Source organism: Mercenaria mercenaria, chromosome 7, assembly GCF_021730395.1.
Source record: "Mercenaria mercenaria strain notata chromosome 7, MADL_Memer_1, whole genome shotgun sequence".
Taxonomy (NCBI): Eukaryota; Metazoa; Mollusca; class Bivalvia; order Venerida; family Veneridae; genus Mercenaria; species Mercenaria mercenaria.
This window is the reverse complement of record NC_069367.1, coordinates 65,842,902-65,870,426: the sequence shown is the minus strand read 5'-3', so window position 1 is coordinate 65,870,426 and position 27,525 is coordinate 65,842,902. Positions and strand designations below refer to the sequence as shown.

Here is a 27,525-nt window from a genome sequence, read left to right as displayed (position 1 = left end):
ACTGCGCTGAATCAGAGATTCCGTACGTGTCCGGTAGTAACTTAAACACTGGTTGAGATAACGGTTCCTATTGCATTACCTGCATGAATATAAGTGTCTGCATAAGGTAAAATGCATAGAAACATTATCTTATCCATCATCTGCTTCGCTGGTGTGGTGGCGGGAAATTACAATCAAAAGTACTTTGAAATTTTACAAGGTACTAAGGTTGTTAATGTTGTGTCATATTTTAACGACATCTCGATTCTTGAATGTGGCAGAAATTGCATAGAGTATGCCCAGTGCGTGCAGGCTGGATACAACATAGACTCTCAGACATGTCAGATATCGTCTAACAATACTACAGTTACAGACCCTGACTCCGTTATCATCAAATTTTCAGACGGTAAGTTCATGTCTATTTTAAATAAATCCTTTATAAATTGAGTTAAAGTTCTTAATATTTATATGTCCTTACATTTTAGCAGGAAAGTTTATACTAGAAGTAGCAACCGGTAGAAAATACATGTATATTTCATCATAATTATGTAGTTGTAGATATAATCTATAGATTTTTAACCTTACAAGACTTTTTTTCGTTTAAGATTCGCATATGACCGCATCATGAGAAAACCAACATAGTACATTTGCGACCAGAATGGATTTAGACCAACCTGCGCAACCGCGCAGTCTGGTCAGAATCCATGCTGTTCGCTTTCAAAGCCTATTGCAATTAGAGAAACCGCAGGCTGGTCAAGATCCATGCTGGTCGCAAACGCACTATGCTGGTTTTCTCATGGTGCGGCTCAATTATTATATTACGCTGTATCATATTTACATTCACTATATGTTTGAACAGAAAGGAGAACAACGTTTAGTTTCGTATTAACAACATTGTTGCAATAATATAACGAGTGGTCTTTTTCCGCGAGGAGAAAAATGAAAAATGTCTTTAAAACTGAAAAGCGAAATTTCAAAAAAAAATAATCTGACAGATCAAAATTGAATCGATGCAACTTTGTTAATCATGTTGATTTACTCCTGTCTGTGTGTCTGTCTGTCACAAATCTTGTCCGCACTTTAAGTCGAAAATTTCTCACCCGATCTTCACCACACTTGAACAAAATGTGTTTGCCAATAAGTTTCGGCCAAGTTCGATAACAAGCAAAATCGGCCCAGGCACTTCAGAATTATGGCCCTTGAATTACCGAAAATACTAATGCCAGTGATACAGGTCTTGGTGCATGATTGACTCAGATAAATAATGGAGAAAAAATGTCAGTCTAGATTATTAGGCAGTTGTGGGAGACATGCACTTTTCTCAAAATCAGCTCTAGTTTATACAGGATTTAAAGATAGTTTTAAATGAAAATCAGGAATTGCGTTTTCACCGGATAGCGAATGCGCGGGTCTTTTACCAGTGGTTTATACCTATTTTAACGCATAAAAAGAAAACTATTACAATTTTTATTTAGAACTCATTGTTTATAGCGTTTTGAAAATAATAAAAATATAATTTGCTAAGTATTTTAGCTCATATTATCACTGTAATTATAATATTATTTTTGAATTTATCCAGTGATGTAAAAGGATTTTTCTTGCAAATATTTACACGGCAGATAAATTTGTTCGATACAAACTACAAGATTGTAGAGGTACCAGTTAGATTTTGTGGGGAAAAAGAATAATTGTATGTTTGAATCTGTGGTAAACCCAGTCTGACAATGCTACGTCCTCATGCAAACATAGGTTTAGTAATTTTAATAAACTCTTTGGGCCGGTCATTGCCGTTTAATGAATTGTTTATTATATACCTATACACAACCATGTGTACTTGATTGTTAGAATCAGTCAGTCGTATACATTATTGACGTTAACAATTTTTAGACTTTTTTAGGCCACAATATGACATTAAAATGACGTCACAAATTCGTACCGGTCCAATTACTGTTTTACTATGTCCGCTTCCGGTCATTGGCCTGGGTTACAAGATTCTGTCGTACACCAGTTTAAATATTTTGTAATAAAATTGACAATGAATAGTTTCATCTAATTAAGATATTATAAAAGAAGCTTTAGATTTATGAAATATTAATTATTCACTAGAAATGAAATATAAGTATCAAATAATAATAACCATTTGCTAATTAATTCATTTGTTAAGCTAAAATGCTCCTGGGTGTCGCTGTTGTTTTGCCCGAACTTCAAAACGAGACATGTCGCCAAACGTTTAGGTTTACTCAAATTCAGTGAACACAAACAGTGGCGGTACATTCGTCAGTAATCAATGTACATCGTTGTCCTTAATAATTGTGTTGAAGTTTCATCAACAACCATTGACAGTTCACGAATCTGTGGTGGCTTTTGAAGTGCACCCACGCGCCAAGTCACCAAATTAGCGTGCCAGTACGATAAATGAGATATCTGTTTTTCTGGTGGGTGTGCCAAAACATCCAGTCCGTGCACTAACTTGTCAACATGTCAAGTTCAAAGTTGTTTTGGCACACCAGCCAGCCCTTTAAATGCCAAACTCTAAAATAGTCTAGGGCCTGACAATCTGAATATAAGCATTTGTCTGACTAAAGTATATAGCGCCAAAGGAAAACTTTAATAGACTCCCGGTATGTGATTTTCTTCATAAATGCCAATTGATGTCTGATCCTGTAGCTATTTGTAAATGTATTTCCAACCAAGCCAAATATTTTTGAGTTATGCCTTGAGATTAACAACGAAATCTTAAGTTTATATTTTGATACGAAAATGCATTGATTTTCTAATTGCACGTGAATCTTAATAGCTTTTGGATATTTAATACGGTGCGTTCTTCACATCCCCTTGATCCACTGAATTGCTACATTTATTGCTTTTTAGCTATATATAATTACTAAAGATTGAAGTACTTGCAGTTGCACAAGAGAAATACATATGGAGACTGCATTGAAAAAAGCAACTGCAAACTGGTCTTAATGACCAGACAGCCAATCTGATGTCAGTCAAACAGTATGAATGTTCCACATGCTGTCAAGATCTATGTTCGATTCACAAAAGAATAATGTAATAATCTAATTATTGTGTACATTATTCCAGTTTTATAACAGAGTACAGGCTGTCCTTTTCAATCACTTTTCGAACTACATCTTTTCATTGAATGTGTAAGCAATTAAGTACGAGTTTTAAGCTTTTCACTCCCATTAATAGTATGAGGTTTGTATTATTGAGCCAACCGATAGGAAATATATAACATAACATAACATAACATAGTTTATTGAATAAATCTTACGCATATAGCATATCGATTGTACAAATAAGACACATAGTACAAAGAGTACATGACATTATAAGAGTACATTATATTAATAATAATCACAAAGCGCGGGGATATACACCATCTGCTATGTAATAGAGAGAATGATAGATGAGATTAACACATAATACATTATGATCGACTTGATATAAATTTGTCAAGGTACTGCAGCATTTAACATTGTCTTACGTTTATCAAACGATTTCAGCAAAAATAAAGCTAGTCTATTAAGTATCACTCTATTCTTGGATGTTAATAGTTCAATGAATTTAAACATGCTAGGTCTGTTCCTATATCTAAATGGTATCAATTGTACACGAAAATCACTATAGACTGGGCACTCCAAGGTAAAATGGAATTCATCTTCAATTGATTGTTTGTTACATAATGTGCATAGACGTTCATTTCTATTTATATTCCTATATCTGCCTTTTTCTATTTCCAAACAGTGAGATGACAAACGCAGCTTTGTTAAAATATGCCTATATTTACAGTTTTCAACTAATAATAGGTACTCAGATAATTGAAATGAGTCTTTCAATTCTTTGAACAGCATCAATGAAGGGCTATTGTTTAAGCTTTGTCTCCATTCAGCAATATACATGCCTTTAATCCTGTTTTTAAATGTAACCATGAAGTGTTTAACGTTAACTGAGTTGGGGTACATCCATACTTCTCCGAAACCACTTTCATTTAACAACGTTTTAACTTTATAAAGCCAGTTTATAGTTCCATTTTCGACGCCTTTTAGTAACAATTGATACATGTGTGACATAATACAGTTATTTTGATCACTGTTAACAAGTTTGAACCAGTATTTTATAATCTTGCATTTTCTGTTAATAATCAGTGGGTGCCTTCCGGATTCTCCATATATGCCATGAGTGCTTGTAGCTGTCTTGACGTTCAGGATTCGTTTAATGAATTTACGGTGCACACGTTCCACCACTTCGGCCGACGAGAAGCCCCATACCTCAGAACTGTAGCAGAGGATGGATGCGACATATGCATCGAACAAGTTAAATTTAATATTTATCGGCGTATTGATGTCTTTCATGAGTGTTAATAGTGAATTCATTGATTTTATGGCCTTGCTAGACAGCGCGTTAATGCCGCGTCTTAATGAACCATTACTGCTTAAAACGAATCCTAAATAATTAAATGAGTCCACAATTTCTATGTCAGTTCCATCATACGTCCACTTTTCTACTTCCCTTAATTGACAATTGCCCTTTTTAAATACGATAATTTTGGTTTTTGCAATATTAACGGTTAATTTCCACCGATGACAGTAATCAAACAATAAGTCAAGATGTGACTGTAGACCCTCCGGCGTATCACTCAGTAAAACGCAATCGTCAGCATATAGTAAAAGGTAAATATTCAATTGTTCAATAGTTAACCCGGAAGATGTGTTCTCCTGCATTGCCATTTCAATGTCGTTCACGAAAAGAGAAAAAAGTAAAGACGATGTTATCTCCCCTTGAAATACACCCAAATCGCAGTTAAAGAACTCTGACAACGTGTCAGTGTGTTTAACACAAGACCTTACTTCACTGTACATAGATCTTAATATTTTTAGTATTTTACCATCAATTCCAATTTTGATAAGTTTGTACCATAAAGCACTTCTTGATATAGAGTCAAAAGCCTTTTGGTAATCGACGAAGGCGCAGTACAATCGCTTTCCGCTATTCAAGTAGTAGTCAATCAAAGTCTGCAAAACAAAGATGGCATCGGTAGTACCATGTCCCGATCGAAATCCAAATTGCGCGTCAGTTATTTTATCGTTTTGTGTAGACCATCTCTTAAGACGTTCGTTTATAACTGTTGTAAATAGTTTTGCAAAGCAGCTTGTAAGCGTTACTCCTCTGTAATTGCTAGGGTTATCCGATGGCTGTTTTTTCAAGACAGGAACAATGACTCCTTGTGACCATGACCTTGGGAATTTTCCAGAATCAAGAATGCTGTTAAATAGCATTGTTACTGGCCCAATTAGTATATCTGAGGCTTCTATGAAGTATTCGTTAATGATATTATCTAAGCCTGGTGACTTGCTACGCTTTAAATTTTTACAAGCTTTATTAACTTCTTCGTATGTAATTGGGACATCTAATTCTTCAAATGTACATGAGTTATTCCCTGTGTTGATACGATCAAAAGTTTTCAAGAAATCACTAAAATCGTCATTGTCTTCTATGTTTTGCTTCGACAGAGATTTGAAATGCTCAAGCAGATCCTCCGATGAGACGGAGTCGTTGAAGCATGTCGGTCTTGTTTTAAACATTCGCCAAAAATCCTTAGGCCTTAGCCTTCTCATATCGTTCATTTTCCGACAGCGCTCACGATTATATATGTATTTTGATCGTTTGACACATATTTTGTAGTCTCGCTTTAATGTGTGTAGTTCATTAAGATTACTACTGTTTCGATTATTCAAATACTTTGCTAATGATGCCTTGTATTTGCGTTGCTTGTCTATACAGTCCGTATTAAACCATTTCTTCCTTTCCGTATCTTTATCGACAAACGAAGGCATATTGCATTTGACACATTTCTTAAAGTATTTTTCTGCGTTCTCTGTAAAAATGCTACTAAAATAATCCACCTTTTTATCTACAGATACATCATCATTTCCAAGAACAGCATTTAGTTCCGGAATTGTTAGAGAAATATCCGTTCTGAAATCGTTTCTAAAAGTTTCATTCCATCTGTATTGGACCTTAGTTCGAGTTGTCTCCCTTACACAACTCGTAGCCATTTGTAGGACAAATGAAACGGGCGTATGATTTGAAAATTCTGTATATTCGTGCACTTTGAAATTTTGGAGATAAGCAAAATATATATATTGTTTTGTAATTTAAGGCGCACTTTTGCATTTCAAACGTTACTCGCCAGTTCATGATCAATTAATCATTTCATTAAATTCAAAGGTTTCATGTTCCCTTTTCATTAGCAATTAAATAAATATATGTATGATTCAACCTTAATAGTTAGTATGACCATAATTTACGCTTATTGATATACCTATGTAATACTTCGAAATAAACTCCACTCCCTAGCCATTTTCTAAAAGCCATAATTGTTTTCTTTTTTCTTATTTATCTAGATTGTTTTTAATGTATTCGTTATAAAAGTGATAGAAAGGTCTCAACTTCTAACCCAATAGATACGCATCGGTTTATTTTGACTCTGACCTGTGTGACAGTAAATTTAAATGTAAATTTGAAAAAAACTAAGATCTTTCCAAGACATTATTATGCCACCCGGATTCATTTATAAAGTATTCTTGCAACGCTAGTGATCAATCACCATATAAAGCAAAAGAAAATATAATTTTCATTTAAAATTACAATTACAGACATCGATAACGGATGTCAGACTCTGCAAGCAATGTTTAACAACATGTTGCATGTTTTTATTTGTTGACTATGGTGGCTGATTTCTGCCATTTCGTGTTTTCGAGTTGGCGGGGCGAAAACACGAAAACTCGACAAAAACCTAATTTGTCGAGTTTTCGTATTTTTGTGTTGTCGTGTCGGTGGGGCGAAAATACGAAAACTCGACAAATTTTACGCGAAAACTCGAGGTTTAAAGAGCGCCGACACGACAGATTGATCTGTCGATGTTCGTGTTGGCGGGTATAAATATGTCGTGTCGGCGCCCTTTATTTGTCGTGTTTTCGTGTCGGCTGGGTGAAAACACGACAAATTATGTATTTGTCGTGTTTTCGTGTTTCGCTCCGCCGACACGACAAAACGAAAACACGACAAATACATTATTTTATTGAATTTTCGTGTTGTCGTGTTTATCGCCCCGCCGACACGAAAACACGACAACACGAAAATACGACAAATTCTTTTCAGACATCTATTATAAAATGTAGAGTAATTGAAATATATGTATAAAGTGGTGGTCTCTGCTGCATTTTTGAGCCAAAATTTTGAGGTACGGGGGTTGTGTATTTCCTGTGAATAAGTTAATCTTCATTGAAGCCCACGCATATACGTAATTATTTTTCTATTTGTACAAGCTCAGGTTCTTGGCCGGGGTCGGGGCCGATGGCCGTGCCATCGCCACGCCTCCATCCCCGACCCAAACCCCCAAAGTGACCTGTACTCGTCATAGTTGCACCCAACCCAACTATTTTGGCAAAGGAATAATATTTTTTCACAATTTAGACCCAAAATGCAACAGAGGCCATCATTTTATTCCTGTATTTCAAAAAAGTCCATGAGGATACCCTCTCAGCCCCTAAATAGGAGGGCATGACCCCCTAACGTATCTCAAATTTTGGAAAAATAATGCAGCAGGGACCACCATTTCATACCTATATGTCAAAAATGACAAGAGATAGACCCTGTGAAAACACGAAAACTCGACAAATAATGGGCACCGACACGACATATTTATACCCGCCAATACGAAAACTCGACAGATCAATCTGTCGTGTCGGCGCTCTTTAAACGTCGAGTTGTCGTGTTTTCGCCCCGCCAACACGAAAACACGAAATGGCAGAAATCAGCCACTATAGTTGAACCTATTCAATGGGAACAAAAAGCTTTGATTTTAAGACAAAAATTCAACTTGGCGTTGCATTCCCTATGCTTATAAATTCCATTACAAATATCCAAAACACTTGAAATGTAAGAGATAAATGGCCATTGCGTAATGAAAAGGAAAATGGACCCAATGCATTTTGCAATGGTTCATACGTTTTGATTGAAAACTATCATCAAATAAATTATTTGAATTGGTTTTAGTTTAAGTGCTGAATTATGGTACGAGTTGAATAATGGCTTCCTCTTGTAGTTTCATTGTCAATGTTATTAATAAAAATTTTGATATGACTAGGCAATGCTTAAAATCATCACAACAATATTATGTTGACAACATCGAGAAATAACGCTTTCAAATTTGATCAAATATTTTACTTAAAGACACGTTTAAATCGAAATGTCATATAGCACAAATAATAATGATTATATTGATTAATTTACACACACACACTGAGTTGGTAATTCGCTGTGCGAACACGTCCTACGTCCTTTTATACGTCCTACGAAATAATTCACTCGGGCTACGCCCTCGTTAAGGTATTGGACCCGTAAAAGAGTACCTCCTTTTTGAAGAGTATTCAATTCCTACCATAAACCTAATTTTCAGGGGAGCGAGGGGCATAGGTTCAAGAGGACCAAACCTTTTTTTCCATATTTTCCTTTTTTCTAGTAAGTTTTTACTTCTTTCAAGACTTATTATGGATGTATTGTACAAAAGTGGAAATTTTTCATTTTATAAACGATTTCTTGCTGTTCAAAGTGAATTTACTTCTGAATCAGGAGGGTTATAGTTAGACGTATTCAAAAATACTGAGTTACATGCGGTAAAAAAAGTCTCTATTTTGCCTTCATTCTTTAGATTACATATTTAGGAAGAAATGCAGGTAGTTTTACTTCTACGTCAAGGTTTTTTGGAATGAAGTGAGCAAAATTCAAAACAGACCCAGAGGATTCGACCTTAATTTTTCAATGTTGGAGTTAGAATTCTATCTCATTAAATCTGTTTACTTGAGACACCCTAGAAAAATGATATTTGCAGTTTTATTTTGTGTTTTATAATTGTTTAACAATAGTTTGATGTTTCTTTTATCAAAATTAATGCTGTAATGAATTCTCTGCAAACGTTTTAGATAGTGGTCATCACACTGAAATTTGTCTCTACTTGAGCTTGAGGAAATACCATAAATTATACACAAAAACGGCACGGTAAAAGTTCTTTAAAATTTGCAACACAGTGCGAAACATGGTCAACTTTAAGAATATACCAAGTAAATGTCATTTTTTAAGCATTACTGTTAGGGGTCCAATACTTTAAATTATTACGCTCGATGTATAATCGCACATCTTGTACATTTTTTCCATACATACATGTAGTGTTAAAACACTGTTTTGCTTCAAATTATTTCTTAAATATAACAATACAAAATAAACCTTGATACGAGTTTGAGCGTACATTTGTCGCAAACTACCGAACATCAGTCATTAGACGTAAACCAACATTCATTTGAATTTCAGAATCTTTGTTCATCTGTTTTAGTTTGTGGATCTCCGCAGACACCGGGAAATGGGAACGTTGAAATATCCAGTGATGGAAAAATTGCCAGTTTCTCCTGCGATAACGACTATACTTTAGCCGGGACTGAAATTCTTCACTGTATGCATGGTTCCTGGAACGGAACTGTTCCCACTTGTACAGGAGCTGGTTTGTACTTCATACATATCACATATTTCTATCTGCACTACGAAATTAGAAAAATAAACTATATAGATAATTAGATAGTTTTATAAAGAAATGGCAGCAAAAACATAAATGTTATCGGCCGCTAAGTCTGGAGACTGCGGATTCAGTATTTTTATGAATATTGCTATTTTACTCTAACGCCCCTAATATTTCACTCCACGAACTTTATATTTCATTCAAGTGAAAATGAATCATTGTATATTACAAAAGTAAATGATTTGTACCTTTCAGGTCTTGAAATGGAACCCTGTTACTATATATATTTTTGGAGAAAGAATTTTTTTTATAGTTTTTGCATTGCTAGTATTGCGCAAAAGCAACACAGATTGTTTAAACTCTTTAGAAGCAATGCATTAACTTTAAACTATTCTAACGTGAATCCCGAAAAGCCCCTTATACTGAAATAAACTAAACTTTCAGACTGCGGACCGCCACTCCTTCCCACAAACGGGGATCATTTCAGTTACACGGGAACTGCCTTGAATGATGTTGCTACCTTGGTATGTTTGCCGGGATTTGCACCTACAGTTAACAGTGTAACGTGTCATACAGACGGACAATGGGAAAGTACATCTTGTATAGAAGGTGACGATTCTTAAAGGTTTTAATTAGCTTAAAGTCATCTTTATTATTCACAATTAGTTGATAGCCTTTTACATTGTATGATTTAACATTTCCTAGTATATCAAAAGTAATTATTACTTCTGACATTATTTTTAATTAGACAAGTGTAAAAGTGATTGAAACATTAGAATCACTACTTTACCGACTGTACTTAACGGCTATGTTTTATTTTATGTTTCCCCTTCATAAAATGTAAATGTGCAAAGCTAATTTTCATTTTTAAAAGTATGCAAACTTCAGATCATTTTTATATACGTGAATGAATTGTGAAAAATAATATATACATCAAGATGTCACATGTGGTTCCGTGTCGGTGTGTCAAAGGCTGAACTTTTCCAGTAATATCCAGTGTACATACGGACGCATTGTGAAAGTGGAAAATAAAGTATGAAGGTGTAACGACATTTTACTCGCGTGAACTTTCAAACGTATGGAGGTTAACCTCAAAAGTGCATTCATCTGTACGGCAGCTGGCGTTTACTCTGAAATTGATCAAGTATCTTCACCTAACAATTACTTTGGTACAGTGGCACAGACCTTTTTTGTTTGTACTTATTTTAGTTATGACAATATGTACTTAGTCCTTTCAATTTAAATGAAAGCTTGTCGAATGTGGACACATTTAATCATTATATTTGATGTACTCATGGGACGCCTGCACACAGTTTCTTTTGACCTTTCAAACGTAATTCTACAAATAATATTTTGACAGTTTTGAACTCCTAAATGAACTAAATTTGAAAAATATTTCGAAATAAACTCCACTCCGCAGGCATTTCCTAACAGCCATAACTATTTTATTATTGATCTAGATTGTTTTAATGTATTTGTTATAAAAGCGATAGAAAGGTCTCAACTTTTAACACAATAGACACGCAACAGTTTATTTTGACTCTGGCCTGTGTGACAGTAAATTTAAATGTAAATTTGAAAAATAGGATCTTTCTTAGACATTATGATGCCACCTAGAATAATTGATCGAGTATTCTGGCAACGCTAGTAATCAATTACCATTTAACGATGCATCGGAAACTGCAGACGTGCAAATTGCGATAAATCAACACTGATTTTTTTTAAACTCTTTAGAAGTATTGCATTAGCTTTAAAACTATCTAAAGTAACGTGAATCTCGAAAATCCCCTAATACTGAAATAAACTAAACTTTCAGACTGCGGATCGCCGCTCCTTCCCGCTAACGGGGATCATTTCAGCTACACGGGAACTGCATTGAATGATGTTGCTACCTTGGTATGTTTTCCGGGATTTTCACCTACAGTTAACAGTGTAACGTGTCAAGCAGACGGACAGTGGGAAAGTACATCTTGTACAGAAGGTGACGATTCTTAAAGGTCTTAATTAGCTTAACCCTTAGCTTGCTAAATTTCTAAAATGGACTGATCCATCATTCAATCTGGGCAGTACCACTTAATATTCAAAGGGGTGTTCACTGAAAATTGTGCAATTGGAAAAAAAAAACGTATAAAGCTGTAAGTACATTTTACTCACGTGAACTTACAAAGTATGTAGGTTATCCCTGTACGACAGCTGGCGTTTACTCTAAAATTGATCAAGTATCTTCACCTAACAATTATTTTGCTACAGTGACACCGACCTTATTTGTTTTTGCTTATAATAATTATGACAATGTGTACTTAGTCCTTTCAATACAAATGAACGATCATTGAGTGTGGACACATATAATCATAATATTTGATGTCCTCATGGCACGCCTGTACCCAGTTTCTTTTGACCTTTCAAACGTACTTCTAAAATACTTTTTGACCGTTTTGAAAGGTTTTAGCTGCTCTTAAATGCATTTAATTTGAAAAAGAGGCCGTGAATTTTGCGTCCATGTTTGGTTTTCTAGACATATAAGCCTGATTTTAAATCTATTTAAGCCAGTGCTAGGAATATCAATTACACGCCATAACCCGATTATGTCAAAGCGCGTCTACTATTATTTTGCTTGGTAGCATTCTATACTTTCAAAGGATCTTCGTTCAACATTTTGTTCATACCTGATTTCTCGCCATTTACAGATTGTGGAACAGCACTTGAAACAGACTATATTAATGTAAGAGTTTCCTACCCTCTCGGATCACAGGCCGGGGCTACAGCCACAGTCGCGTGCGCCCCAGGGTATAAAAGTGACAGCGGTTTAACGTCTTGGGCTTTTACATGCGATGCGATTGGTTCCCAGTGGAAAATTACTCAAGGTTTGCTGTCTTATTTTATGCACGCATTCATTTACGACTTTGAGGATAATCACACCTAAAATGGAAGAAGTATAACGGTGGAATCGAATAGATTTTAGTAAAATTTCCTCTGGCTCTGAAAAGTGTTTTACTTTCGTTGTATTTATTTTCGAAAATAACATACATGTATCTGGGACTATGACTATTTTTTTTATTTATTTATATTTCAATCTGTTTGCACTTCAGACACGGGAATTAAGAGGAGATTAACATAACCTAATGTTATTTGGTTAATTAATCAAAATACCTTAATAACGATCTGCCTATTTTAGACAATTTTACAAAATGTGTGTCTAATGACACTGACTTGCGTTTTGTTTATATTTTAGAATCGATATTGAATTCAAAGTTGTAAAAAAGGCTCATGCATTCCGGACTATTACATTTGTTTACTTTGCATTAAATAAATTCATTTCGTGTTTCTGCACATGTACGGGTCTAAGTCAACATTTTGAAAATTGATTATGTTTACATAGCGAGTTATGTTCATATTTGTTCTCCTTGTTACTGTATGAGGATACAACGCAAGCTTATTTTTTCTGTAAGATAGTGGTGTAACCTAATGCGAAATTTACCACTCTATACTAGTTGTTTCTTGTATTTTTTAACGAATGTAGACCGTCTTTCCTGCACATCATTGAAACCTAATTTGACTGATGGTAATTGACTCAATGATAGTAGGTAAGTGGCATTCGATCACAGGAATTTGGCGTATTGAATCAGGTGCTCGTAGAAACTGCATTAACGGCCGAATAATGCGGATATTTTATTACGATATTTCATACATTACGGGTTCAGTATCACAGCAAGGACAGTATAGCAAAGGAAATGCGAAAACACAGATCTGTCATGGTATAATTCATTCGCATGTATCCAGTTGGTTTTACAAATAGTATCCACGCAGAATATAATATAGTATAATTTACAAATACCATCTTAGCATAATATTGTATCTTATATTGTACTGTATTTCATGCGTGGATGTTATCTGTCAGATTAATTCTATACTTGCCAAGGGATTCATACCAATATTTATATATATTACATTTGTCTTTTTACAGCTCCTGACTGTATTTGGGAGTTAATGTTCCGCGGTTCAGCGGAAAATGGCTACAATGTCACCAATGCGTTCCTCTTCGGCTATGGGAGTGACGGAGTGACAGATGAAGAAGGCTGTAAGGATGTCTACAACACAAGCTGTTCTTTAAACTACAGAAACTCGAAGGTTGACCAATGGGGTCTTTTAAATATCCAGGAGGTAATATGTATCTTTAAGATCAGCCATATTACCATTGTCAAATTTAGAATTTCAACACCATTCGAGAAAGAATGGTGCTAAAGCAAATACGGTGGCTACAGCTTCGTTTGATCAAGCATTCAGTTTTGCTACTATTTTGTCCTTCGGTTCAATAAATGAAATACCATCTTGGTAAAAGTAGATTGATACCTTGAATTTTGACTTTTTATCATCTTCTGAACTATAATCCTTAAGCGTTGAATGAGATAACGCCATCAACATGTATGCTAATGTGACGGTAAAGGACTTGAATATTAATTGGGGAGAAATTGTGTAGGCGGCCGGGTAGCTCATGGGTAGAGCATCGGAACGGTATTTCGAGGCCCCGTGTTCGGGTTCCCGTCTGGCTGCACATTTTTCTCACCCTGTGACACTAGCTGTATTTTCAAGGCCTCAATTCAATTTAGTTCCAAAACGAAAGACACATGTCCCAATTCCTCTTTTCACTTTAAATTTATACATTATGGCTCTTCAACTGTTTTGTTCTACTTCTAGGTAACTTATGAACTCTACGACACCACCACAAATGTTCTCTCTGTACGATTTGGTGGATCTGGTAAGTGTGCAGATTCCGCAATGTTACACAGAACAAAACCGGTCAAATTTAAACGTTATACGGTAATAGGAATGACCGCTACTTTCTTTATGAAAGCAACCGTGTATAATATCATTTCATGCCTTTTGCTTCTTGCAAGATTACCTTTGTATTAAATTGTTGTCTACAGGCAAGAAAAAAGGCCAGAAAAAGTGGGTCAACTATAAGGCAAGGAAACCATGGTTACATTACGCTAATAATGCGAAATTAGATATCAGCACTTTTTCGTTTTACCAAAACGTTCACACAAATTGCAAACATATAAAGATGCACAAAATTATGAAACATAGCACTTAACCATCAAGCGCCGATAATGCTCTTATATGGTGTCGGCCCGGTACAATTTCTCCTTCTTTGCTGTATAGTAAAACAAGCACTTTTGGACATGGATTGTGAATTTCACAACAAAATTGCAGCATTGACAGCTCTGTATTTCTGAAGAGTAATACTATCCCAGTCAATATATCACAGAAAAACACATCCATCAACGATGAACTTTTTTGCTACACATCAAAGTATCTAGTCCATGTTTAAATTTCCCACTGACATCTGTCATGGCCATCAGTCTGGTGTAGTTTTTTAATCCTTCCGCACAGAAATGTAATCCTGAAAAACACACATAAAACAACTGTTAAAGACATCAGAAATGACAAAAAATGTACACAGTATCAATAAATACATTTGGAATTTAACATGTCAAAGTAGGGATAGCCTTAAATTGGGAACTTCAAAATTTCAAAGAACTATTTTCTAGGATACAGCGACCCGGAAGTACTTCTATACCGGGGTGACACCTAAATCTTATCAAATAATCAATTTAGCCAAATTTTTCCCACAAAATCTTGTAACTTAGGGTTTTGCGAGAAAAGTTACACAAGACATTGTCATCGCAAAGAAATTTTGTTCCGCAGGAACATTCAAAATTTAGACCTTCTCTGCGGAGAAAATTGGCTCGGAAACCGGAATTTTGAAGAAAAAAGGCACATTACAAAATTTGCCTTCCTTCTGAAAATTTCAATCAGATTTCATGAAATCAACGTGTGATTATCAACTAGTTAATGTTCTTATAGTATGTTTTATGTAACTTTAAGCTTATCTATTTTGTAAAATAATGTATCAAAATGAGTATTACTTTAAAAATATGCAATTTTAGTAAAAAATGCATAATTTACCCACTACAATTGCAGAAAAATGAACATTTTAATGATTGAAAGACCAAAACCCACAAGCAAAGACCAATATGTGATTATATTTAGATAATTACTGGATTAAAACAGATTTAATACATCACAGTCTATCTTAAAATGAATTATTTCTTCGAAATAAGCCCGGGGATGCCTGAAAACGTTCAAATGCAAAAACCCATCCGCGCCATCTTGGGAAACAGGCAAGTGCGGAAGGTCAAGAACTCCAAAAATGGAGCCAGAAAACAGCTCAGGGTACCCCTGAAACTGTTTAAACAGTTACTGACAAGACTACAGTTCTGACTAAAGACATTAGGACCAAGGGGAAAAGTGCCGGTGGAACACGTAAATCGCTTACCGAAAACAGCCCGTCGTCTGCGGTGTTACACTGGGAATCACAGCTTTTTGCCCGCTCGACTAAATAGGTTGGTCTGGTTTATGGGTAAACTGCTGGGTTTGGTTGTACGGTTCTAAATTTTTCTAACGTATGGAATTCATCGCCCTGCAAATGACAAAGAAAGATCGTGAAACTGGTGGGCGGCCTTTTTGAGAAACAATTGAGTGTATGTGTATAGTTCTAAGTGTGATCAGGAAAAAACTATAGAAAAAAAAAGTGACATATTTCACAGATTGGTACCATCTATCATTTCTTTTTCATCTGATATCAACTGGTTCAGGAACTTTACAGGAAGTCTGTCATTAAAACACTGCAACTGAATAATTTTCTACATAAATGTTTAGCTGAAATATGAAAAGAATATTAAAAAAAGTATTAACCAGACAACCTCTTTCAGCACGGACAACAAAGTATCTGAAATGAACATTTAAAAGAACTGAAACACATAAATGCATGAAAAAACAACATACAGAAAAAACATGGATAAAAGTCCCAACAGGAAAAGTCCCATCTAAAGAATGAAGTAGAATGATTCGGTCAAAACTTAAAAACAAATACCGTCAAGTTATGTTTCCAGCGGTACCAGACAAATACATATAAGGGAAACTGCACAGGCCCCCACCCAGGAAATCACCCCGTTAAATAGTTTCTTAGTAGCACAGACCTGCGTTTTTAAAACCTGAAAAGCAAATCAGAATAGAAGCATCCATTTAAGGAGAATTTATCTGACTATGGCCTGATGTGGGCTAAGCTGAAAGCTCGAGTATGTTCTAAACTGAAAAAACAAATGAATAAATAAAATAATACACAAACAACAACAACAACTATTTTCACACTGAAGCAACCTCCATGATTCCCTGTAATACAAAACCCAAAGTCCTGTCAGTGTAAAGAAAATTGTTATACATTAATAATGCCGTCAAATGCACTCGGCACACCGGGAAGCAATGTTCTTCAATGCCCAAAATGCCGGTAGCACAATTTAATTTGACTGAAATGAAAAAATAATTATTTCGTGTAATATTAGTTATGCGTTCATACGCAAGGGAACGAACAATCACGCAATTTCTTTATATCATATATGAGACGCCTGCTGACTGGGTTTAACATCAGTGTAATAACACCCTGACCGGTTCGAGATCCAGGCCCGACAAGCAGTCAGTCTCCCCCGACTCTTGTTATGAAAAAACCCACTATAGCCTCATTTATAAACCCATCCGGTCCAAAATGTATAGTTTTTCCCTAAATACAACACTGTTCATCCACGGTCTTTGCGGCACTATGTAACATGTTCACAAAATAATACTTATAAATTCTTCGGAAAAGAGACGCTATGCGAAATAAGATTTTTTTTTTAAAAATTTAAGAAATTTAACTTTATATTTTGTTTTCTTAAAATTAAAGTGAAAACTATGTGTCTTCTTTTTATATAGCCTTTTTAAAGCTTCCTGCTTGTTCAGTGTCTTTGCACTATTGAGAAGACTGACAAATCAAGAGGAAGACAACTATTACCAAATTTCAAAGAAAAATTCAGCTACTGAATTTTTAAAATTTGAATAAAATTAAATTTTCACAAACCTTGAAAATATATCCTTTTAGCCACTGATTTGTATTGTTATCAACTACTAGTGTGTGAAGTTTCATGACTGTAAACCCTATGGTTGCTGAGAAATTCCACTTTCTGAATTTGCCATATAGGTGTCGGCCCGGTACAATTTCTCCTTCTTTGCTGGTATAGTAAAACAAGCACTTTTGGACATGGATTGTGAATTTCACAACAAAATTGCAGCATTGACAGCTCTGTATTTCTGAAGAGTAATACTATCCCAGTCAACATATCACAGAAAAACACATCCATCAACGATGAACCTTTTTGCTACACATCAAAGTCCATGTTTAAATTTCCCACTGACATCTGTCATGGTCACAAAGTCTGTTGTAGTTTTTTAATCCTTCCGCACAGAAATGTAATCCTGAAAAACACACATAAAGCAACTGTTAAAGACATCAGAAATGACAAAAAAATGTACACAGTATCAATAAATACATTTGGAATTTAACATGTCAAAGTAGGGATAGCCTTAAATTGGGAACTTCAAAATTTCAAAGAACTATTTTCTAGGATACAACGACCCGGAAGTACTTCTATACCGGGGTGACACCATATCTGATATGAAAGAAGTGTTAATATGGCTGGAAATGGTACCTTATGTAAACAGACAGTAACTAGGCAGAAATGGTTTGCGCATAATGGCGGACTGTGTGATTTTCTTAATTTTTACTGTATTTTTGTTGAAATCACATGACAGATCTAAATGTAACATTAAGGCAGCATTTTCATCACGAAAAATAGCATTTCAGACTTTGTCATGGATACATAGGTAATACACTACCACTACAATTCCGGGTCTCATTTTAACGTTACAGAGTGTTTTACCGTTTTCTTGCATCAAACATGATCTCCACTTTTCTTTACATTTTCAAAGTTAACCGGTTTTAGAATGATGTTTGTTTACATTACTTACCAATCAGAACGGACTAAACGGTACATTATTCCAAGGTAGATAAGCAAGACATTGAATTTCAATCAAACTCTGAAATTGATATTAAAATAAAAATGATAAAAAAACCACCGAATTTCGAGATAGAATTGAAGTCAACTGAATGATCGAGTTTTTTTTAGCTAACATGAATTTCAAGTCAATCGATATTTTGAAAAATGTTAAATGCGATCCTCAAGCTGGCTGTTTATTTAATACCTGCTCGATATTTTAATGGAAAATTTGAATTTTGATGTCAGAGCTGGTTCAACATGCAGTGCTAGATTTTCGAAACGTCGATTAGGCTGGCTCCATATTTAAGATCGAAGTGCAGCTAATTCAACAGCTAGTTTTACACTCAATTCTAGCTTTAAATTTGAATGTTTTGAAAATTCGAGCGTGCTTGAAATATAATACCAGAATTAATATAATATTATAAGCTTCTTAAAAATTTGAATTTGATATATCCAATTTCCGCGATTTGTAAACTTTAAATTGTGAGCAGTTTCAGAATTACAATGAAACTCAGCTTTTCAAAAATTTGAAGTACGATTTTTCGAGCTGGCTCGACAGTCAGTGCTAGCTAAATTTTCGTCTTAAAAAGTTTCAGTTTAAGTGTCTGAACAGACTGTCAATTCAAAACCAGATCGAATTCGGCTTTTGGAATATCATGAAATTCGATCCTTCTTCGAATGCTACTTAGAAAGTAGACTTTTTGAAAATTTTAACATAAAGTTATGAAGTTGAATTTCGGTCTTTGGCTCGCATAAGATTCTAAGCTAGTTCGAAATTAGTAACACGTATAACGATTCGATATACTAGATGTTTATGCATAGTTATTAATTACACATAGAACTACATAAAATCTTCATCGGATTATTATGGTTATCCAATAAAGTATCATAAAAGAGAACTTCTGTCTGATCCTGGGGCCTCCGTGGCCAAGTGCTTAATGTCGCTGACTTCAAATCACTTGCCCCTTATCGATGTTGATTCAAGCCTCACTCAAGGGCGCTGAATTCTTCATGTGAGGAAGCCATCCAGCTGGCTTACGGAAGGTCGATGGTTCTACCAATATACCTAGGTTTTTTGCTCTTGATGACATAATGCACGGAGGGGCACCTAGGGTCTTCCTCCACCATCAAAGCTGGAATGTCGTCATATGACATAAAATTGTGTCGGTGCGACATTTAACCCAACAACAAACCCATCTGATCCCAAGACGGTAGAAATTATTATCACTCTGTTGTCATAGTAATATTGTTGTTGAGGATATAGTTATTAAGGTATTTTGAATAACTTCTCAAGACCATGCGCAAAGGTCCTGCTTGAAAAGCGATGTTAACGGTACGCGAGTATTTAATTCCTTACATGATATTCCTATGACGAAGCGTTCCTGTTTTGCTCTTACTTTCTATTACAGTTTTGAGTTTGTAAGGTAAACTTCAATGACGTTGCAGTGAATAGTCGAGCACGGGTCACCTAAAATACACCTTTGGTTAAACACACTAAATAGCTGTATCTCTTTCTTCTATATAAAAGCGACATATTTCCAGTAGCTGCAGCACATATAAGGCCCATTTTATGTATCTGTAACATACATTTTCTTGGAGATTATTGTCAGTGCTGAATAAATAACAAAAGAAATGAAGGTGTCATGAGTAATGCAAGAAAAGTATTTTCAGTCAAACACACCCACTGAAAATAGGACTCTAAATTGTAGTTGTGGAGAAAAGAACATTAGGAAAATAGCTCTTTAGAGCAAATAATCCGAGGACCATTTTAATCCGCCATTATGCGACTACCATTATTTTCGCGCAATTTCCTTATCTAGTGTCTGTATAGTATTACCTCCTTTAACATTTCGATTCAAGAAACCATTCATTGATATCATAAGATAGAAAACATTTACTACTACGTACTGTATGAAATCTTGTTATAAGAAGTCTCAAAACGGTGCAATCTGAAGAAATAAAGAGCGAAATAAAAACATTTTGTTCAAAATTACTGCTTTGCTGGAAAGGAATATTGAAAGTACTGAAAAAAGATGAAGACCTACAAGCTCTTTAATGTGTCAAGCATTATGTAATACAATTTTAACATAGGTTCGACGATCAACAACTGGTTTACAACTTCGCGTGTCATTGAACATCCATGGAGTATCCCAGTACTTACCAACACTTGGTGGGACCTGAACGGTTCAACGTAAGTACAATTATTTTTTGAAAAAAAAAAGGAAATGGACCAAAACAAATATACATGTTTTTAAAAGTAGCTGATTATTATTTCTCTCATTTATAAAATTGTCAATAAGATATCAGTGTACTATCTGCATAGCTTGCATATGTACATATTTTATGTATGCTTTTCAGTGTAATACTGATAATATATGAGTGAAATAGAATTGATATTTTCACCGTTTATTTCTGAAAAGCAATGAAAATTTCATTATTGTTTTTCACTGGAATGGCACCAGATCTATACTTGAATGCGAAATAGTATGAATGATTAACTTTGGGATATATTTCGGTAAATTTAAATTCTTACACGAAAATTAGAAATATACACTCTACCGCATTAAAATATAAAAGAAATCTTAAAAATCTGATATACCTGTATGGCATTGTTCCAACTTATATATTGTGGATATGAAATTGCAATGCACGTGACATTGCGTAAGTAAAAAGGGTTATACGCTTTGATTTGAATCTTGTATTTTAAAACATAATAAGAAAGGCATTTGGAGTTGAAAAAAGCGTCTCGTGTCTTGTCATTGTAAAGAATTTTATTGTATAAATCATCGCTTTGTAAAATTCACTTTTGCTGTCTATTTAATATGCTAAAAGGATCTTGATTCTTGAATACAATATAAAATTAATATTTCAACGACGTTTCCGGTACACGTATATGCACAATTAGCAGTTGGCATTTAAGTAAGTGGTGTTAAGCATTTTACAATTAGCATGCCACATCGGCTTTCCATACTTTTCGTTGTATTCACCTTTCCTTCTATAAACCGACCTTTCCGCTTTTTACCAACGCCTAGTTTGTTTCGTTTCCAATACCATAACGTTTGTAACTACTCAACTTTATACTTAATCTTGAAAGCGATTCAAAGACTTAGTTTGTAGTTAAAGTTTAACTGTTGTGGCTTATAACGTGCTCTAGGTATTTGGTATGACGTAAGTTTTAATCATTGTTTTACTGGCGGAAGAGTTTGGTTCTTCTAGGGTTAGAAAATGTTGACGAAGTTGAATTACAATATTCTAAGTATTATCTTTAATTCAGTGCTCTTAACTGTTGTTAAAAGATAACTGTAACATGGTCTGTATTACTGGATTGAAATTTGACCTGATAAATCACCGAAACTAAACAAAGAAACTGTGAGAGAAGTTTCAACAGGCGCCGCCAAATTTTGTATTACTAATTCTTCACCTCCAGTAATACAGAGCAGTACACTATACTATACTTGCAACTAAAACTAGCATGCACAGATTAACTAGCATTTACAGACAAACAGACAGCGACTTACGTAAATGACTAAAGTTTGCGCAATAACGACTGTTTGAAAAGCCCTTAATGTTTATATTAGTGTGTTTATCTACAATGTGCGCTTGTTACTAATTCGGGACTTGAACTATACCATTATTTACTCTGGTCTTGACTTTGAAACACGGTGAGAAATGAGTTAGAATTTTTCACCTGAAAGCTCTTGTAACATGTGTAAATGTTAACTTCAGCCAAACCCGGGGCTACAGGGCGTGCCCGGTAGAATGCATTTGCACTACCTCTATGCCTGCAACATTTTCATATCTGACGTGTTGAGCGAACTGTGGAGTTTTCTTTTTTTTTATCTTAGTAGTATATCATCAAAACACAGAAATATATTAGGATAAACGAACAACATGTTTACCAACAATCTGTCTAACCATATCGGCCGTGCTGTCCTGTACAATGAATGCTTAAAATATTCTAGTAAAGAATAAAGTTGACTCCTTTACAACTGAATGCCATCTGATAAATAAATGAAAATAAAGATTTGCTGAAAACTACGTTCCACCTAGTTTATTTGAATTTTTATGATATTTTATCCTTATCTTTGCTTAAATTAATTTGAAGTAAATAGTGGCCAGTTTTACAGATGTTTACCTGTTTTCCTCTCTTTCTATTTTAGTGATATAATGTATGGTAGATCGTTTAGGATGACTGCTGGATATGACATTGACGCTGTTCCATGTCAAGATCACTTTTACACGGTTGTGTTTTTCCCACCACTCTATAGCTGTTCCTATGACGCCTTTGACAACTATCCAAAATTTACATATTCGGCTTTAACTGGAGGCTCCATATACTCTTATGAAAGTAAGTTACTACTTAATCTGATTTTGACAATAGATGTGTCAAAAGAGTGGAAAATTATGCTTCTGTGTTTGATTGCCATTGAATTACAATGATAAAAATAGGAACATATGTAAATGTACTCACCTCCAGTATAGCCTCCAATTATCATAGATTTGAAAGCATAATAAGAAAATATTTCTGGAGTAATTTTGTCTCCCACCACATAGAGATGTGGGAAGTATATTGATTTACTGCTCTGTGTGTGTCCATGTGTGTGTGTGTGTGTGTGTGTCTGTCTGTCTGTCTGTCTGTCACAAGTCTTGTTCGCGCTCTAAGTTGAATAGTTCTCATCCGTTCTTCTTCAAACTTTAACAAACTGTGTTTACCAATAAGTCCTCGGCCAAGTTCGATAACGAGCCGAATCGCCCCAGGCAATTCAGAATCATGGCCCTTGAATTACTGAAAACTTGCCTTTTGTAATCTTGTCCACGCTCTAATTTTAATAGTTCGTATCCGATCTTCTCCAAACTTAAACAAAGTGTTTGCTAATACGTCCTTGGTCAAGTTTGATAACAAGCCAAATCGGCCTGCAGGGCACTTCAGAATTATGTCCCTTGAGCTACCGAAAATCGCTCTTTACACACTTGTCCGCACTCTAAATTGAACACTTCTTTTCCGATCTTCACCAGACTTGAATAAAATGTATTTGCCAATGAGTCCTCGACCAAGTACGATAACTAGCCAAATCTGCACAGGCACTTCAGCGTTATGATCCTTGAATTACCGGAAATCACTTTTGTACAAATGCCTATGATACATGTATTGATGTACAGTTGACTCAGATACATAACTATTCCAATGATTAGGCAATTGTTGGAGACATGCGCTTTTCTCAAAAGCAGCTCTAGATCATATCATATATAATCAATTTTTTGTTGATATTTTATGAGTATTATTAAACTCGCAGTGTTTCAAAAGCGTTATTGTTTCTTTATACATGTATTTAACAAAATACGCGTGTGTTGTTGTTATAAATACTATCAAGAACTCACTGAATCAGTATTTATAATTTTATGCCCCCGAATGTGGGCATATTAAAATGCCCTGTCCGCCTGTCCGTGCGTGCGTCTGTGTGTCATGTTAATTCTTGGGATTTTGAAATTACTTGGCATAAATGTTCACCATAATGAGATTACATGTTATGCGCGTGACCCAGACCGTAGTTCTAAGGTCAAGGTCACACTCAGAAGTCAAAGGTTTTCATGGTCTGTTTCGTGTCCGGTCCATAACTCTGAAGGTTTTTCAAATAACTTAGCATAAATGTTAACCATAATGAGACGACGTGTCATGCGCAGGATCCAGACCCCTGCCTCCAAGGTTAAGGTCACACTGAGAAGTCAAAACGTTAATATGGTCTGTTTCGTGTCCGGTCCATAACTCTGCCATTCATCAAGGACAATTGAAATTACTTGGCATAAATGTTCCTCATAATGAGACGACATGTCGTGCGCAAGATCACTCTTAGAGGTTAAAAGTTAAAAGGGTTTGTTCTTTTTACGGTCCACAAGTCAACCATCGATGAAGGGATTTTGAAATTACTTGGAATAAATGTTCCCTATAATGATATGAGGTGTCATACACAAGACCCAGACCCCAAGCTCCAAGGTCAAGGTCACATTGAGAGTTCAAAGGTTTTCTTGTCTGGTTCATAACTCTGCCATTTATCAAGAGATTTGAAAATATTTTTAAACAAATGTTAACCATATTGAGAATGTCTGTTAACGCTTATGACATGGGTTTCTTAGGTTAAGGTCAAGGTCACGAAATGATGTGTGATTTTTACGCATACAGCTGTGTCATTCTTGTGCATGCGCGGGGTGGGGGGGGGGGGGGGGGGTGGGGGGGGGGGGGGGGGCATTTGTCTACAATATTGACAGCTCTTGTTTATTTACAGTTACTAAAATGTTAAAACTTTTCGAATGTTGAAAATGACATGCCCCTTTAATTAAATAGATCAGATAATCCACCTGAACACTTTTTTTTTCAAACCTACCTTAGAGCAGGTACAAAAAAGCCCAAAGGAAATACAATGTAATAACAATATGAAAATGTTATTCTGAACTCCTCATCTCATCCGATATGAATAACTTTGTCACGGTACGGACTTGGTCACGTTCGGGGAGAAGATGTGTCAGGCAGCCGGGAAGCTTGTTCGGTAGAGCACTCGCCCTGTAAGCGAGGGGTCTCGAGTTCGAGCCCCGGATCGACTGCACATTTTTCTCACCCTGTGACATTTGGCGTCCAACGGGGGACCATGGCATGCTTGCTTGGTTAGTCTTACGACGTTTGCAATATTATGTACCTCCGAAATTCGAGGACGACTTTCCAATTTGTGAGGGTGTATGTCACGGTACGGATTTGGTCACGTTAGGGAAGAAGATGTGGCAGCCGGGTAGCTTGGTCGGTAGAGCACTCGCCCTGTAAGCAAGGGGTCCCGAGTTCAAGCCCCGGACTGACTGCACATTTTTCTCACCATGTGACAATTCATTTGTATAGAATTTAGCAATTTACATATTTCAAATTATTCTGATATTCGTATACATGTATTAATCTGTGAATCTTATTTTCTTGACACTGTTTACTAGTATTCACCTCTTTTTTATTTCTGTTTCAGCATTCTATACCGCTGCAACAATGGGAATATGGGTAAAATACTACTAAAACTTCAGAGTTGATGATACTATATAAGAAATATAAATAATAGTAACTGAAGTGTGTATAGACTAAATATTGTATTCTTCCTATATTTACTTCGAATCAATGTCTTGTCAGTCCCAATAGATGGCTTGCGTTGTAATGTATTATTATATTTATAACTATGTTAAATATAACTAAATGCACATTGTCCATTGATCAAATTCAATATCATTAGACATATGTCATGCAGTTTAGTAACACATCAAGATCAATATGTTTCAAACAATGAAACTGAATAAGTTTACAATTACATCTTTACCGTACACTGACGAATGGAAAACATAGTCCACTGCACCCTGTATTTAACAACATCTTTTCCGTACACTGACGAAGAGAATCAATAGTCCACCGCACCCTGTATTTAACTATATATTCACCGTACACTGACGCATGGAAACGATAGTCCACCGCACCCTGTATTTAACTACATCTTGACCGTACACTGACGCATAGAAACAATATTTCGTCACACCCTGTATTTAACTACATCTTTCGTACACTGACGCATAGAAACAATAGTTCGTCGCACCCTGTATTTAACTACATCTTTACCGTACACTGACGTATGCGAACAATAGTCCACCGCACCCTGTATTTAACTACATCTTTACCGTACACTGACGCATGAGAACAATAGTCCACTGCACCCTGTATTTAACTACATCTTTACCGTACACTGACGCATGGAAACAATAATCCACCGCACCCTGTATTTAACTACATCTATGCCGTACACTGACACATTGAAACAAAAGTTCACCACATCCTGTATTTAACTACATCTATACCGTACACTGACGCATACAAACAATAATCCACCGCACCCTGTATTTCACTACATCTTTACCGTGCACTGACGCATCGAAACAATAGTTCACCGCACCCTGTATTTAACTAATTCTCTACCGTACACTAACGCATGGGAACAATAGTCCATCACACATTCTATTTAACAACATCTTCACTGTACACTGACGCCTGAAAATAATAGTTCACCGCACATTCTACTTAACTACATCTATACCGTACACTGACGCATGGAAACAATAGTTCACCGCACATTCTATTTAACTACATCTTTACCGTACACTGACGCATGGAAACAATAGTCCACCACACATTCTATCTAACTACATCTTTACCGTACACTGACGCATGGAAACAATAGTTCACCGCACATTCTATTTAACTACATCTTTACCGTACACTGACACACTGAAACAAGAATTCACCGCAGGTATCTTGCATCTCAATACACGCAAATTCGTCCTTTCCGAACAATGACACATGAGGACAATAGTGCACCACAACAACTACAACTACTGATGCATAGAAACAATAATCCACCGCACCAGTCTTGTAGACCATGCATTCTATATAACTAAATCTTTACCTTACATGTCCCATGAAAACACTGATCGCAGTCTATAGGACTACATACTTACCGTACAATATCGTACATCACGAATCTCATGTACACGATTGTTCATATTCATAGATATATATAATTTGGGCATGATAATCCAAATCTCATATTTAACAATATCTTATTAGTATTTATATAAACATTCAAGAAACATGTCTACATGCTAGGTTTAAAGTATTATATATGTTTAAGTTAACACAGCGTGAATATGATATACCACTTAAATATTTGGAAGTTTTTCTAACAAAAGTCTGTCACTAGATAACATTAAATTGTGATGGCAGTTCAACATGAACAGCTTCTTTAGTCAGATATATTTGACGACAATTTTTTTAATTTAAATCAATATCATTCATAAAATATTGAGGGAAAGATGGGCATTATATCTTTATATCATATCTTCAGATGTATACAGGTAATTCAATCTTTCACTGCTTTCGTGGTAACTATAGTGTGTGTACATAATTTTCAACCTACCATAGTTATGTCAAAAATTGTCATTAAAGTGTCATTGTTTTAACCAACA

The 27,525-nt window shown here is 35.5% G+C and overlaps 1 protein-coding gene across 1 annotated transcript; it reads left to right on the top strand.

Annotated features, from left to right (window-relative positions):
• On the top strand, nt 1–27,525 carry LOC123554030 (uncharacterized). The gene is made up of 9 exons (XM_053548561.1): nt 1–385; nt 9,380–9,544; nt 11,376–11,540; nt 12,247–12,423; nt 13,524–13,720; nt 14,255–14,315; nt 20,581–20,680; nt 22,650–22,837; nt 25,491–27,525. The coding sequence occupies exons 1-9, from the start codon at nt 112–114 to the stop codon at nt 25,535–25,537; spliced, it is 1,374 nt and encodes a 457-aa protein (XP_053404536.1). The 5' UTR covers nt 1–111; the 3' UTR covers nt 25,538–27,525.

What these genes read in the sequence shown, in the direction of transcription:
- LOC123554030 (XM_053548561.1), top strand. Translation starts at nt 112, where the DNA reads ATGCATAGAAACATTATCTTATCCATCATCTGCTTCGCTGGTGTGGTG. An exon ending in TATCATCAAATTTTCAGACG is followed by an intron (nt 386 to 9,379) that starts GTAAGTTCATGT and finishes CATCTGTTTTAG; the next exon opens with TTTGTGGATCTCCGCAGACA. An exon ending in AAGTACATCTTGTACAGAAG is followed by an intron (nt 11,541 to 12,246) that starts GTGACGATTCTT and finishes CGCCATTTACAG; the next exon opens with ATTGTGGAACAGCACTTGAA.